Genomic DNA, 12869 nt, shown 5'->3' on the forward strand with positions numbered 1-12869 from the left:
TGTTTTAGAGTAACCTAGTACCAGTGACCTCCCTTTTGACAGCATTCTTGTCTGAAATGATTGAGTGGGAGAAAGGAAATCTTTCAATAATAAAGCCAAAGAGCAAAGGTGTTTGAAGCTATTTTGTGAACTCAGAAGTGGTATAATACATTTGAGACAATGATATTTGAAATATCAAGAATAAGATAAGAGGAAAAAAACCCTCAAAGGATACATAAGTGAAAAAATACAGCAAGAGGTTCAGGTAGATATTGCATGTTATGATGTGCATGGTGGAGTTTGATAAACTGTCATGAGCTTACTCAGTGAAACTGAAGAATTGTCCACCAGACCTCATCTATCCAAAAGGTTTTTGTTTCTGGATCACTAAGTAAGATCAATGATGCATATTTTATCAAGTATTACATACATGAGTTGGATTTGTATCAGATAGGGCTAGTTCATCCAACTCAGGGAACTGATTATATGATTTGCAAAGGGTTTGTAGTGGAAAGAATATGTTGTTTACATTCTGCTCTCCAGATTCTCCCTAAACATATGGTTAGTAACATAGTCCCAAAAATTGGTATTCTGTTATTGAATTGGTACAGATATTTAATAGATGAACATTTAAGGAAGACTGTTAGCTATTCAATGATGTTTGTTTTCAGACTCCCTCTTATTATTCTCATTGTATGATCCAAAAGTGCGCCAATTTTGTATATCAGAGAGTTATCAACCTGATTTGAGATGTGAAAAAAGCAGTTTGAGACTTTGAATGGTAGTAGTCCGAGTCTGAAAATGTTACCCGTGCTACTAGTCCCATATTGTAGATTTCCCTACCAGTGCCACCTTTAGGGGAATTTTGTTTGCACCATAATACCAGGGCCACCATATCAGCTTTGTACTTTCTCTTTAGTTGTATGTCCAAAGTAATTTCTTTGTGGGGTGTGTGCCATGCTGTGTCCTGCAGTTTTGTGTTATTAAATTTATCTGCACAGCTAGCTGAAATGGCAGGAATGAGTAGTGTTGAGAGTTTGAATGAAGAAAGAGTTGGTTGAAAAATTTTTAGTCAATTCCAGGTAAAAGTCTGCATATTTTCACAACAAGCTGAATAGGACTACTAATCCTATAGAGGTTTGCTCTCAACTGTTTTTTTTTCTACCTTGGTTAGTTTGAAACAACTAGTATGGTGCAGGCATGTGAATTGTGTTTATGCGGAGATTTGCTTCATGTTGAATAATTTATTTCATAGGAAGACGTAGTGTTAATTTCATGAATGCTTAAAATATATTGAAGTTCATTTTGATTATAGTCTGTATGTGATTTTCTTCTTTTAATTCTGAATTGCTCAACAAGATTTAAAGCCTAGCTATTTTCTGAAAGAAGGATGCTGGTATTTTTCCTTCATTTCCATAGAACATAATCTTTTGTGGTAGAAGCAGTGATGTTTACCTTTCTGCTCTCACTTAAGAATTGCAAACTTTTATTTTAGCCAGTAAGAATAATGTTGAGATATACTTTTTTAATTTTTTTTTTAATTTCCTTGCTTTATTACAGCAGAAATCAGAAAAGGATTCTAAAGAAAAAAATGTGTCAATCACTAAAAAGTTTATTAAACTTACCTTCCTTCCACAGTTTTTCACTCAATTTTATACCTTCTTTGTTCGCTTACAGCCTGTATGAAATGATTAGCAAATGCAAATTTAGATGTCTGCCTGTCTTCTAAGCGTCTAAGCTCCATTGTAGTCAATGGATATATAGCCAGTACTGTCAGTGGAGCCTGGAGAGCCATTCTTCTTATCCTGAGTGGACATACACTGCCTAGTCAACTAGGAGCTCTCTAGGCTCTTTGACTTCTTCATTGACAAGATCACCATTGACATTGGTGTGAACACTGCTGTATTTAATTGTCTTAATTTGGAACTGAGTGCCATCAAAACCTTGTAGTTTAAGCTAAGCCACCTAGCCTCTTTGTTTGGTCAGGAGAGAGAGACAGACATCTTCTGAGGGCAAGTCACTCTACCTACTTTAAACATCTAATTTAAACCATGAAATGAGAGCATAATACAGCCAAAATCTGTGCATGCTCTGCCATAGTCTGTAGAAGTCTATATAGTTAAAAACAAAACCTGTGATTGTTGTGTAGTTACTGTTATCAATTACAGGGCAAGATAGAATGTCTCTTAATTAACTTAATAACCTGATAGGTACGTTTAGACATAGCTAATTAGAGCTTTCTTGTAATTGGGCCTATGATTAATAGACTGTGAAAACTGTTTCATTTGTATTAAATGCATGGACAGTCACAAGGAAATTAAAATTTAAGCCTGCATTGAATAACTAATAGAGGACCTCAGGATAGCATAACAGTGAAAGATTATTCTCTTTATAAAGAATTAATATATTAAGTCGCTAGTTTAGACCTGTTTTTTCCAAGATCTTTTGCAGTGAATCTCTCTATTGGAAATATCCACAGATCAACTTTTGCAAGTTTCTTTTAAAACAGTCTATCTTACATAGTTTAATAAAACTAGTGAATGTAAAAGCATATGAAGATGCCATTACAGAAGAAAGTAGAAATAACTGGTTTCATTTCTGGTTTACACAGTGCAAGGTAAAATCCTTGGAGAAGTTAACTGCCAGTTTTTCTGGAGTTTATATCACCTTTCTGCCTGTTCTTTCTTGCTCTGGTCAGGGCAGAACCCAATTTGGGGCAATACAGTGGGGAAGCAGCAGAAACTAAAGTATTGACCCTAGTGCTCTGGTCTGTAGTAATCATGGAAGTTCTCTTTCACCCCTTTTCTGTGCTGCAGTGTCGCTCGTGGGTGTACAGAGAATTAACAGCTACTGACATCTAACAGGCTTCTTCGCTTGTTACACACCTGGAAGGGAGAGACTGGGGGGAGTCCCACTGATAGAAAAGACAAAAGCACACAGAGTGAAAGGAAGACATAGCAGTGGAAAGAAGATAGGAGGAGAGAGAGGTAGTGGGCAGTTCGTCTGGCAGCATGGAGACCCAATGCTCCATGAATTTTTATTTGTTGTTATAAGGCATACTGTGCACAGAAGAACATGTCATAAAGGTAGGAATTTTTTTTTATTTTTCTTATTTGAACTAGGTGAAATTGGGAACAAGTAGAAAATGTAGAAATTTGAGCTAGAAAGGCAAAACGTATAGTTAATAATTTTAAAAGACATATAAATGTCTTGCATTTCTGTTTTCATGCATAGTTGAAACTTTTCTGTTGAATTTTTCATCAAGAAGTGAATCTCAGTTTCAATGTTCTTGTGCCATTTATATTCTGCTGTTAATGCAGAGGCGGCTTCATTGAGACTAGCTGGTCTTTTTCCTTTTCTTTTTCTTGTGAAACCTTGCCTACTTAGCACATTGTGAGTCAGATCAGACTGCTGCTAACCAAAAAGGAATTTTATTTTTGTAGCTTGTCGTACACTTTAGTTTTTCTTATTTAATACCTCCACTTTTGTAATCTTTTTTTGAACCCCTTCAAACTTGGAAGAGTATATTTAGAGTACCATGTAGTATGTTATTCCCTCTGTCTCTTAAGATGTCATCTAAGCAACAGATGAAAGCATCAAATAAACTTCGGATAGTTTCATCAGAAGTTTAAGATAGTTTGTCTTTTACTAGGGAATGGTGCTAAGATAAGAATACCCCTAATAGGCATTCCTAATCTGTGATGTCTCTTCACCTTCAGTGAAGTACATGTTTTTACTTCAAAAGTGACCTGAGTGCTCACAAAGTACAGTTACTGCCTATGTGAAGTTGTTTGCTTTTTTTGTTAAGTGTTTTGTTTTGTTTTGTTTTGTTTCTCTTCCCCCTCCCACCCCTCCACCCCATGGCATAGCCAAACAACCAAACACAGGCAGGTAAGATATTTCCTTGTAATTGCCAATTTGCTGGGGATGACAAGAGTCTCAAAGGAAGCATGAGCTTGAAGAGCATGGGCTGGGGGCTGAGTGGATGCAGTTAGGTCCCTTGATGGACTGGGTGGCAGAATTTGCTAGGAGAGCAAAGGATTATGGAGTTGTGATCCTACTTCTGGGATCTCTGACAACATGTGTGGCAGAAGGATATGGAAGGGGATAACACCTCCTGCATGTGAATGCGGATTTACACAGAGCATATGTCTGAAGCTATTATCACGGCTGTTATCACTGGTTGGGGTGGAGGTGTTCTTTGCAAATTCTGCAGAGTTCAGGAACCCTGCTGTAGTAAGTTGGAGACCACTTTCACACCTTGCTTGGAGCACCTTGAGAAGCAAATCCCTAAGAGCTTCTTCACTCCCCTTTTGCAACAGAATACTCAATAGTAAAGAGCTATGTCTTCCTTAAATGGTAGGGTTACTAATCTGAGTCACCTTTGTGTTGACTTAAAGTTGTATTTGCTTTTAATGACATCTCTGAAAGTGCTTGAGGCAAATCAGTTTGAAGCTTATTACACAAATAAGTAGTATTTTTTGGAACTGCATACTATTTTCAGTTTGAGGATTCCAGCAATGTTATTTCTTTTTTGCTTTAGGTGTCCACGGTTGGTACAACTCATTTGTTATTCCAGATAGATAAAAGTAGCTTATATCTATAGTTCTTTAAACTTTTCTAATTGCTGTCACAGAACAGAACTGATTATGCTCTGGGACAGCACAGATCTCTATATCTGTGCTTATAATATGTTATTATTAACATAGCCTTATCAATTATTATAACAAGCCTTATCAACATGTTAACAGTAGATAAAAAAGTGGTCCTTTTGAATAGGAGCTAATTTCACATCACCTGGGAATAGCACTTTTTTTTTTTTTTTTTAGTATTTTGTGCAATTATGTTCTTTAGTTTTATTGCTATGTCTTAGAATAAGATGAATCCTATAATCAGTTTTATTTTATTAGGTCTGTTTCTATTAATTAAAGACCACTTCGTCCTGTGACAAGCAAGTGAGTGATGGCAACAATCAAGTAACATTTGTCTTACTTTGACACGTAGGCATTTTAAAATTTTTAATCTCTGAATTATCTTTTTAATGCTACATTAATTTTGTAATGTATTATTAATAGATTGTCACCCATGCATGTCTTTAAAAAAATTAATAGTATCAATGCATGTATCTCAGTTCTCATCATCTTGTTTTTATTAATCTAAGACAGAAAAATCATTTTCAAACCATGATTCAGAGAAATGATTTAAATTACGAGTCAGCTATTACAGATTGACACTTCTCCTTTGGTAATAGAATCCTCTGCAGTGGAATTCCTACTGCTATTTGTGGTCCATTACAAGCAGAAGATTATATCTTTCTACTTGTCACTAATTCTGCATTTGGCAGGGAAAAAAAGAAAGGTTTGCTGTTAGAATGTTGCCAAGCAACCAAAATATGAGTTACTCCAATTCTGGAATTTTTTTTGTATGATGTATATCAGAGGGTTTCTCCTACCTTGGTGAGAGACAGTCTAGATAAAGTTACACTCTATAGCTTTACCATTTCTAAGATTAGTTTACTAGCTTAATTTCTCCCTGTGGAGTTCCATTTCAAAACCAAAGACCCTTTCTTTTTGGTTCCCTGTAGATAATTATCAAAATCATGTCACAGATGATCATGTCTTCACAAGACATGAGATTGGACATGTTTTCTCCTTTTTGTTTTCTGAAGTTAAATTTCTCTTTCTGAAATGGAAAGCTTGTTTCTGTCTCATTTTCACTTGTACCTCACTGTTGATACCACTACTTGAATAAAAAGAATGGAAAGTCTTGGAGTGGACAAAGATAACTTGCTGCGTCTTAAAAATCCTGTGTGCTGTTACTCATGTTTACTGTTATTTAGTATACTCCCTCTTAAGTATCTTTTTCCAATACAACTAACTGATGGTAATACCAAGTAACTACTGGTATTTCAAAAATTACTCATTAAATGAACGTGTGTGGAAAAGATGAAGCAGAGATAGACTTAAGTGTATGCAAGTCATGGAAAGATTTATGCCTGGGGATAGATGAAGAGGGAATAAATGCTCTTAATAACTTAGCCAGTTTTTTTGTCCTGATTTTGTTGTAAATTCCTGTAATTTTTTACTTCCGTGGAGCTTTTTCATTTTGCAGTGGCAGCCACAGATTTCCTGTGGAACTATGTGGATTTCAGGGTCACCTCCCACATTAGTCATTGATTTCCTCTCAGGGCACATGCCCAGCACAGAGCCACAGCTTCTTTCTGGTTTCCTAATCTGTGTTTTATGTGTAGAGAGCCAGGAAGAACCTCAGCAGCAATATGGAGAGTGCTTCTCTTTCTGCAGCCCTGCAGGGCCAGGGTGTGTAGCAGCAATTGGATAGTACCAATGCACAGCATAGGAGATGGTTTCCTGTTAAGGTTGGGTTTGTATCCATGTCTGCAACAGTGTAATAAAATATTTGCTCATGTCTGTACAACAATATTTTGGAGGACTTGCTTTAAAAAATGTCTGCCTGTTTGATCAGATCTTGGAGTTCCCAGATATTAATGCATGTTCTAACAAGATCATTGTTCCATGTTTGGGTGAGATCAAAAATGCACCAACTTTCCTGATACACCAATTTCCAATGAGAAGAAACTTGGATGTATGGGTCAGAGAAGAGCTACTCACTGCTCTGAAAGATGCTTGTTCTGAATAGTTAAATGAACAGTATTCAGATTGTTTTGGGTAAATTTGAGCAGGTAGCAGGAGTTGGGTTGTTTAATGTAAATTCCAGTGGATAAGTGACTGTATAGGCTAAGAGCACTTCTGACACGAACACTTCATAGAGCGAAGCTAGCAGTAGTTTGAGGAGATGGGTGTTTCCAGCTGTTTTCTTCCAAGTTGAAAACAGGCTTTTTCTTTACAAATGCTATTTACTTTTGGTAAATACAAGATTAGTTTAGGTGCAATATCCCACTAATATTTTGTTTTGTTTTAATTTTCTAAAGGAGTTGATGACCAAGCTGATAACAGAGACACCTGACCAGCCAATCCCATTTCTAATTGATCATCTTCAGTCCAAACAGGGGAACCGCAGTCAGCTTCAGAGAACGTTGTCTGGCTCTGCTGCCCTTTGGGCAGAGAGTGAAACATCAGGTATGTTCTGTATGCTGGAAAGGGCTAGTCTCCAGTATAATTCCACACTTTTGTCCATGATTTCCTGGATGCACGTGTACCTACTGAACAGGTACTACTCTGTGGTTTTGAGCATGCACAATAAATCCTGTTTGTCCAGTAGATACTGAATTTAATATATATTGTTGGCTATCAGCTCAGCCTATGTACATATCGTGTGAGTATGGGTCAGAGTTACAGGGTGGAAATAATCCCAGTCTCAATGAGAAAGAAGGTGCATATAAAGGTCCCTTGGTTCCCCTGCTGTCCTCTTTGCTTTCCCTTTCTCTTTGCTTTGTTTTCCTTTTCCCTCCTGTGGTGTATTTGTGCCTGAGATTAGCCTCTATTGAGGTATTTTCTTTAATAATACATATTTTTAACAACCTATCATTCCAATGCTTAATGAGAAGATGCTATTACTACTTTATGAACTCCAGTGTGAATAATTTATGATTGTAGATCTTCAGAAACATAAAAAAAATTTCCAAAATATTGTCTGCTCTGATTCTAAAGTAGAAATTTTAGCTTTGATATTCTGGTACAAGCTACTATTAGAATTGTATTTAAAAATTGACTGATGATGTGTTTCAGACTATAACAGATCTCAAATAGTTGCTGCTAGTCAAAATGTTAGTTGCCTGACAAATCAAATTTTCATTTATATCAAATGTAAAGTTTTAAGCATATGCAGTCAAACATGTAAGAGAATAAATGGAGGTTAAGGACTTTTTCATAACAAAAAAAAAGACATGATTTTACTGAAAAACATATTAATGAATTTCTAAATTTTTATATTTAGGAATTGGAAGAAATATATGAAATTTAGCATAAATCAGAAATAGGAGAACAAAAAGAGCTGACTTCGGTTTGGACTGACAGATCTTGTTTTTTCTGGATTAATTGTTTATTAAGTCTTTGAAAAATGACCCTACAAATGTTATAATTGCCTGATTCAATTCTTTTAACAGAAAATAAAGGAACAAGGAGAGATTTTAGAAGTTATGATAAACCTTGGCAGGTAAATGCAAAAAAGCCTAAAAAGTCAAAGAGTGACCTTGCCGTGTCCAACATTTCTCCACCGTCACCGGAGTCCAAATCATGTAAGAAAGCTTCACTACATTATTAATTCGTGCATACTTCCAAACCCATACTATGTTTTTCTGTTGAATTAGGATTAAAATGGAAAGCAAACTATGAGTAGTTAAAATGGCTAGATATATGTGTTAGAAGAGTTTGATTCTTGCTTTACTTTCACTTGAATTATGAATATTTAATAATACCCTAGGTTGTCATCTATAGATAGAATAGAATTCTAGATAGATTAAAAAACCAGAAGAATATCTGAGTGTCGTGCACAATTTTATGTTCAGATACCGATTATGATTTGAAGTTTTAGTTTGCATTGCTATTTTGCATGTGTAAAATCTGTTCTATTGATATTGGTCCTAATAACAGATTTTTTTTCACCAGGTCAGGCAATGCAAAACTATGAGTTATGAACAGATACTGTTCAAGATAAGGGGGCAGTGTCAGCAGAACAGGTGTACTGCTCTGAGAGTTGCTGAAGGAATCTAAATGTACGCTGAAAGAAAAGGCAGAATAGAAATAGAGTGACTGAAGAGAATATTGTCAATGACCTGTAAAATAGAAGTAGTAAAAATAGATGCAGCAAGCCTTAATGAAATATAGTGCTTCCTGTGTACTGGCTATTGAAGAAATTTAATTTTTTAGCTTGATTTTTAATGGGTTTTTTACACAATTGAATATATCTACAATATACATACATACACACACACAAGTGTGTATACAAGGTTCGTTCTCCAAAATAAATTGTAAAATTATATTTTCTTCTGTTGACTATTGTAGTTTTCTGAAATTTTTGTATTAGCCAAATCTTTTTAATAACTTGGAGTGTGATTAAGTGGACCAGATGAGAACAGAGATATATAATATGCTGCAATAGAAGGTTTGTTGTCTTTCCTATAAAAGCAAGATGGAGAAGTCTAGACTTCAGTGGAGTCAAAGAAAAATCTCCCAGTGGCCTCAGTAGGTCAAAATTTAGCACAGCAATGGGTAAAGTAAATCATGATAGATTTATGCAATAGAAACACTGTGCTTTTGGGTAATTAACAGTCTTGAATGGTTATGAAACCTTATTGATTGAGAATAAATAACTGTAACAAGTAAAAAATAGCTGTACAGGTAGCTGTGTCCCATAGCACAGCTTTTCTCAGGACTGTATTGTCCTAGCAAGATTTATGGATTATTTTTTCTGGAAATGGAGCATGTGTGTCTGTTTCTTCTTCATGAAGCACATTCCCTGCTTCAAAAAGACTCATATTTGATCATCAGTTCCACTGTACCTCTCTATGGGCATATGAATTTTTAAGTCAGTCCAGAAGTAGCACATGGATTTTAATTCATTTTCAAGAGTAAATAGGGATATTCAGACAAGTGGTCATAGTCACTCATAATCTGAGTCTAATCTAACAGGTTGTGCTGGATAACAGCAATTTATGGAGATACACTGTTAGAAACAGTGCCAAGGGTGTTGTGAGCTGGTCCTGTCATCATACTGTGTTCTTTTCCTCCCTCCCAGTGCTTGCACTTCAGACTCTGTGATATGCATCAAGTAACTTCCATGCCATCTCCTAAAGATCTCAAGTTCTCAGACTTTATCCCAGGTAGGGGTGTGACATCATGTCACTCCCTTCAGTTGTGTGCCTACTACAAGTTTCATGCTTGTTGGTCATTAGGTTGTCCCAGGAGAGGGACAAAGAGGAGGCTGGGCACTCTAAACGACCAGGTCACATGTCAAGCAAGGAAATAATTTATACATCCATAATAAGACTGGACTCAAGGATCTGTCCTGGAGGACTGAAGGGCATCTAATAATGCTCTTCAATTGGTAAGGCTTGCTCTCAAGCTACATAAGTCCCTAGGTTTAGCAGCAGAGTTTGTAGGAGTGCAGCTTTACCCACAACAGAGGAAGACAGAATTAGGGTGTGCTTAAGGCAATTGGACATACATAAATGCATGCCACTATATGAGATTCATTCTGAGCATGCTGAGAGAGGAGACTAATGTCATTGCAAGGTCATTATATTATCACTGAAAGGTCATGATGATTGTGGGAGGTTCCTGATGACTAGAAAAAGGTAAACATCACATCAATTTTGAGGAAGGGCAAGAAGGAGACTTTGGGGACTACAAGCTGATCAGCCTAACCTCACTCTCTGGGAAGGTTATTGAGCAAATTTTCCTGGAAGGTGTCCCAGCCACAAGAAGGAGGAAAATGTGATTGGGAACAGCAAGCATGGATTTATGAGATCATACACGCCTGATTAGATCAACCTGATTGCCTCCTTAGATGAAATAACTGGCCTTTTAATAAAAGAGCGAGCAGTGGATGTTTAATACCTTGACTTCAGCAAAACCTTTGTCAGTCTCCCATAGTATCTTTATAACTCAATTGGTGGGATACGGACTAGATAAGTGGACAACAAGATGTATGGAAAGTTGGCTCAACTGTTGGGTTCAAGGGGTTGTGAGTGGCAGTGCAAAGTCCAGTTGGAAAGTCTATCACTAGTGGCATGCTTAAGGAACTGGTACTGAGACCAATACCATTTAAAAGTCTTTCTTAATGTCCTGGATGATGAGGTAGAATGTTCTCTTAGCAGGTTTGCAAGTGAGACCAAATTGTGGGAAGTGGTTGGTATTCTGTGTAGCAGGGCTACTATTCAGAGGGAACTCAACAGGATTAAGGAGTGGGCTGAGAGGAACGTCATGAAGTTCAACACAGGCAAATGCAAAATCTTGCATCTTGGATGGAATAACCCTGAGCAATAGTATAAACTGGGGTCTGAATGGCTAGAAAGTAGTTTTGCAGAAAAAGACCTGGGGTGCTGATGGACAAGAGCTTGAACATGAACCAGCTGCGGCTGTGTGCTCTTGCAGCGCTGAAGGTGAGCCGCATAGTAGGCTGCATTAGCAAGAGTATAGCCAGCAGTGTTTATTTCACACTACTGAGATGTAATCTGGAGTACGTCATGATAGACAGTGGTGTACTGGAGCAAGTCCAGTGGAGGTCCACCATGATGATGAGAGGGCTAGAGCACGTGATGGACAAGGAAAAGCAGAAGGAAACTGGTTTGTTCCTCCTGAAGAAATGAAAGCTAAGGGGAGATTTCATTGTCACCATCAACTATTACACTGGAGGGTGGTAGAGAAGACATAGCCAGATTCTTCTTGAAGGTGTGTAGTGAAAGGACAAGAGGCAGCAAAAATTATACTGCGAGCGTGGTCAAACACTGGAACAGGTTGTCCAAAGAGGCTGTGGAATCTCTCTCCATCCTGGGAGATACTCAAAACTCAACTGGATAGTCTGAGCAACCTGCCCTCAATGGACCAGTTTTGAGCAGCAGGTTGGACTAGAAGACTTTCAGAGGTTCTTTCCAGCCTAATTATCCTCTGATTCCGTGCTTTGCTGTTTACGCCGTTTCCTATTTTTCTGTCCATACTACTGTTTTAAACCTTGATTCTTCCTATTATTTTAATGACTGACTCACCCCTGCAAATACTTGTCTCTGCAACTTTTTGAAAATACCTTGTGTATTTGAACTACATTTTTTTTTAAATTGCTATCACAAAGGCTGGTTTCAGCCATGTGCCTTTTTGCCATATCTTGCTTCTCTTATATTCTGCCAACAACCAAATTAATACTGACTTTTTTTGACTTTTTTTTGCTGGGTTTATGCCAAAATCAGTGGGTACCATATGCCCCTTCAACCACTCGGATCAGGAGAAAGCAAGCATGTTCAGAAGCCATTTATTCCTCTGTCCAGATGTGCACAGCATATTCCATTTGCTTTGTGCCATCAGCTTGTACCTCAAAACCTTTTTGGGTGTAATTGTACATTTTTTTCCAAAACCTTTCCAAAGAGAGTTAGTAAGGACTCATCTGAGAAACAGAATGTTTTAGGCCTGCTAAGACCTAAAGACTTATTCTCAGATTTGTGTTTAAAACAAACAAAGAAACTCCCACACCCAACAACCTAAAAAGCCCCCCAAAACTGCCAAAACAAACCCGAATTTAATGGAGTCTATCAGCTGTAATATGTTCTGTTGCAGAGCTTTTGTCTTAACAACTATCTTGTTCAAATGATCCTGAACTTTTAAGTTTATTCAGAACTGAGAATTGTCACTTGGTAAGAATCTTTGGAAACATCAGGAGAATTGATTTATGTAATTAGGAACTATTTTTTTCCTTCAGCAGAGCTGCTGTTTACTGTAGTGTGCATGTTATTCCTGCACAGATATCTCTTCCTTATGCATTCAACTTTTTTACTGGAAAGATTCCTCCAGCCCCTCCTCCTGCCTCTTACGATCTCAGTCGCACCTGAAACAAGAAACCCTGGTATCTAAAGGATCTGACCACTTGTTTGGTGTGTGCAAAAACATAATTAAGCAGAAGCTGCTGCTGTTGTCTGGCAAGGAAGAGGCTTGAAGCCAGGGCTCCTAGTGTGTGTGTGTGTTTGTGTATATATAATTATATTTAATGAAATGTTTAATGATCACATTCTGTATTTGAAGAACAAATTAGGAAGTTTTTAAATGGTTCGTGAGACAGACTTCTTGCTTTCCCACTAGCTACTTTTAGGGAAAGTAGGGTGATCTCTTCACCACCTCCATATTAAATCAGGTCACAGATCATCCTTTCACTCTGCTTCAGTTCACCATTCTCACCATATCCTATTTACACTGACAATATTGTGT

At 37.2% G+C, this 12869-nt stretch overlaps 1 protein-coding gene across 1 annotated transcript in view; it reads left to right on the top strand.

The window, feature by feature from the left end:
- C2H8orf34 (chromosome 2 C8orf34 homolog) overlaps positions 1-12869 on the top strand; it is a 174369-nt gene that overhangs the window by 26223 nt on the left and 135277 nt on the right. Inside the window, exons 2-3 of the mRNA XM_075495726.1 lie at positions 6929-7076; positions 8063-8194. Coding sequence (XP_075351841.1) covers positions 6929-7076; positions 8063-8194 — 280 coding nt within the window. The remainder of the gene's footprint in view (positions 1-6928; positions 7077-8062; positions 8195-12869) is intronic.

The sequence above is a fragment of the Mycteria americana genome, chromosome 2 (genome assembly GCF_035582795.1).
Source record: "Mycteria americana isolate JAX WOST 10 ecotype Jacksonville Zoo and Gardens chromosome 2, USCA_MyAme_1.0, whole genome shotgun sequence".
Lineage (NCBI taxonomy): Eukaryota > Metazoa > Chordata > Aves > Ciconiiformes > Ciconiidae > Mycteria > Mycteria americana.